General features: G+C 43.1%; 1 protein-coding gene across 1 annotated transcript; it reads right to left on the minus strand.

Moving 5' to 3' along the window:
• Window positions 1–740: 740 nt before the first annotated feature.
• LOC149153814 (uncharacterized) lies at window positions 741–1496 on the minus strand. The gene is made up of 2 exons (XM_089443937.1): window positions 1202–1496; window positions 741–1069 (listed from the first exon to the last, which is right to left on the minus strand). Exons 1-2 carry the CDS (start codon window positions 1494–1496, stop codon window positions 741–743), a joined length of 624 nt encoding a protein of 207 aa, XP_089300063.1.
• Window positions 1497–1792: the final 296 nt, after the last annotated feature.

A 1792-nucleotide genomic window follows, 5' to 3' on the forward strand; every position in this document is an offset into this window, starting at 1 on the left:
CACTAAACTCATCTAGGACCTCTTTGAACTTTGTGGCAGAGGGAATAGGGGCGGGACCCAACAACAGTGTGTCATCCGCAAACAAAGCATGGTTAATATTTTTGGTCCCTCTTGCAATACGCAGACCCTTGATTTCTTGTTCATGCATCTTTTTATCACACAGGAAGCTGAGGGCTGAGGCCTGGATGACAAAGAGCAGGGGGGATAGAGGGCACCTCTGCCTGAGTCCTCTCGAGGCTTTAAAGAAGTCTGTGGCTCTTCCATTAACAAGAGGAGCTATCCATGGCTCTGAGATGCATGCCCGGATCCAATTGATGAAGTTTGCTCCAAAACCAAACTTACACATAACATTTAAAAGGAAGCTACGATTGAATCGATCAAAAGCATTTGCTAAATCAAGTTTGATCACCATACCTTGTTCTTTTCGAAGTAGACTTGAGTGGATTGCCTCCTGGACCAGTAGACAGTTGTCCACGATCTGCCTTCCATGGATGAAGCCTCCTTGATTCTCTGGAATTATTTTGGGGAGGATAAGCTTCAATCTGTTTGCAATTACTTTGGTAATCAATTTGTACCCTGTATTACATAGAGAGATCGGCCGAAATCTGTTGAAGTTATTGGCACCTTTTTCCTTGGGTATGAGTGCTAAAAACGCAGAATTAGTACTGCGTCCGATTTTTCTGAATATTTTGGGATTTTTGTACCATTTTGAGAAGATCTTTTTCAGTCGGCCAGCAAGCTTAGAGGAATCTAGCAGAGAAACCATCCGGCCCAGGGGCCTTATTCGGGTCCATGTCGAAGAGAGCCTTTTTCACCTCATCTTTAGTGACTTTTGCCTTCGGAGATTCATTACTTCGCTGAGAAATTACAGAGGGTATATTTTCCAACAGCTCCGGATAGTGGCTTGGGTCCTTGTCTTCACTATATAAGCTCTGAAAATGAGTAAATGCAGCTCTCTTTATGTGATCAAAATCCTTATGGATATCTCCCTCTTCTTTAATCTCTGAGATAGTGTTGAAACATTTCCTTGCCTGGGCTTGTTTATGAAAATAAGCAGTTTTCCTATCCCCTGCTTTAAGCCAGAGGTTCCGAGATTTCATTCTCCAATACTCTTCTTCAGCTAAGCAGGCTTTGTAATATCGCTGTTGTAGCTAGGTTTCTTGTTCCAATGAATCCTTTGTGGGCATTGCGTTTTCCATACCATTTTGATGAGAAACAAGAGCTGCTTTAATGGTTTTACTTATTGTGGCCGGATTGGACAATGTTTTGGCCCATCCTTTTAGAGCTCCTTTCACCCTTCTGAGTTTTTCCTCCCAAATATAGAATGGCGATCCTTTAACTGGTTGGTTCCAGCATTCCTTGACAGTTTGCATGAAATCAGGCTCCTTTACCCAAAGAGCGCTGAATCTAAATGGGATGGGGCCCCGATCATGGTGGGCTAATAGATCTAGCTTTATGGGCTTATGATCAGAGATGTTGTTGGCAAGAATATGCATTCTGGGCTCTAATCCTAGCAGTAGATATGAACTTTGAATGATAAACCTATCTAACCTGGCAGCAATGTGTCCAGGGCCCACTCTTTTATTAGACCAAGAGTACTTACCTGAAGAGGGTTTGATGTCCAACAAATCCCAGTCTTGCACTATGTCCTCCACCCATTCTCTAGCCGGATCTCTAACTATGCTGCCTCCCCTTTTTTCTGATGGGTGTAGGGTAAGATTGAGATCGCCAGTGATTATTATGTTTTCCAGGTCTGTCAAATCTGCTTGATGTCTTATAGAGTCCCAACAGT

The sequence above is a fragment of the Pinus tabuliformis genome, chromosome 9, assembly GCF_031772625.1.
Source record: "Pinus tabuliformis cultivar Carrire ecotype Pingquan chromosome 9, CPIR1, whole genome shotgun sequence".
In the NCBI taxonomy this organism is placed as follows: Eukaryota; Viridiplantae; Streptophyta; class Pinopsida; order Pinales; family Pinaceae; genus Pinus; species Pinus tabuliformis.

Coding starts and splice junctions, on each gene's coding strand:
- LOC149153814 (XM_089443937.1), bottom strand. CDS start 1,496: ATGCATATTCTTGCCAACAACATCTCTGATCATAAGCCCATAAAGCTA. Junction 1,070..1,201: donor TCTTGTTTCTCATCAAAATG/GTATGGAAAACG, acceptor GGCTTAAAGCAG/GGGATAGGAAAACTGCTTAT.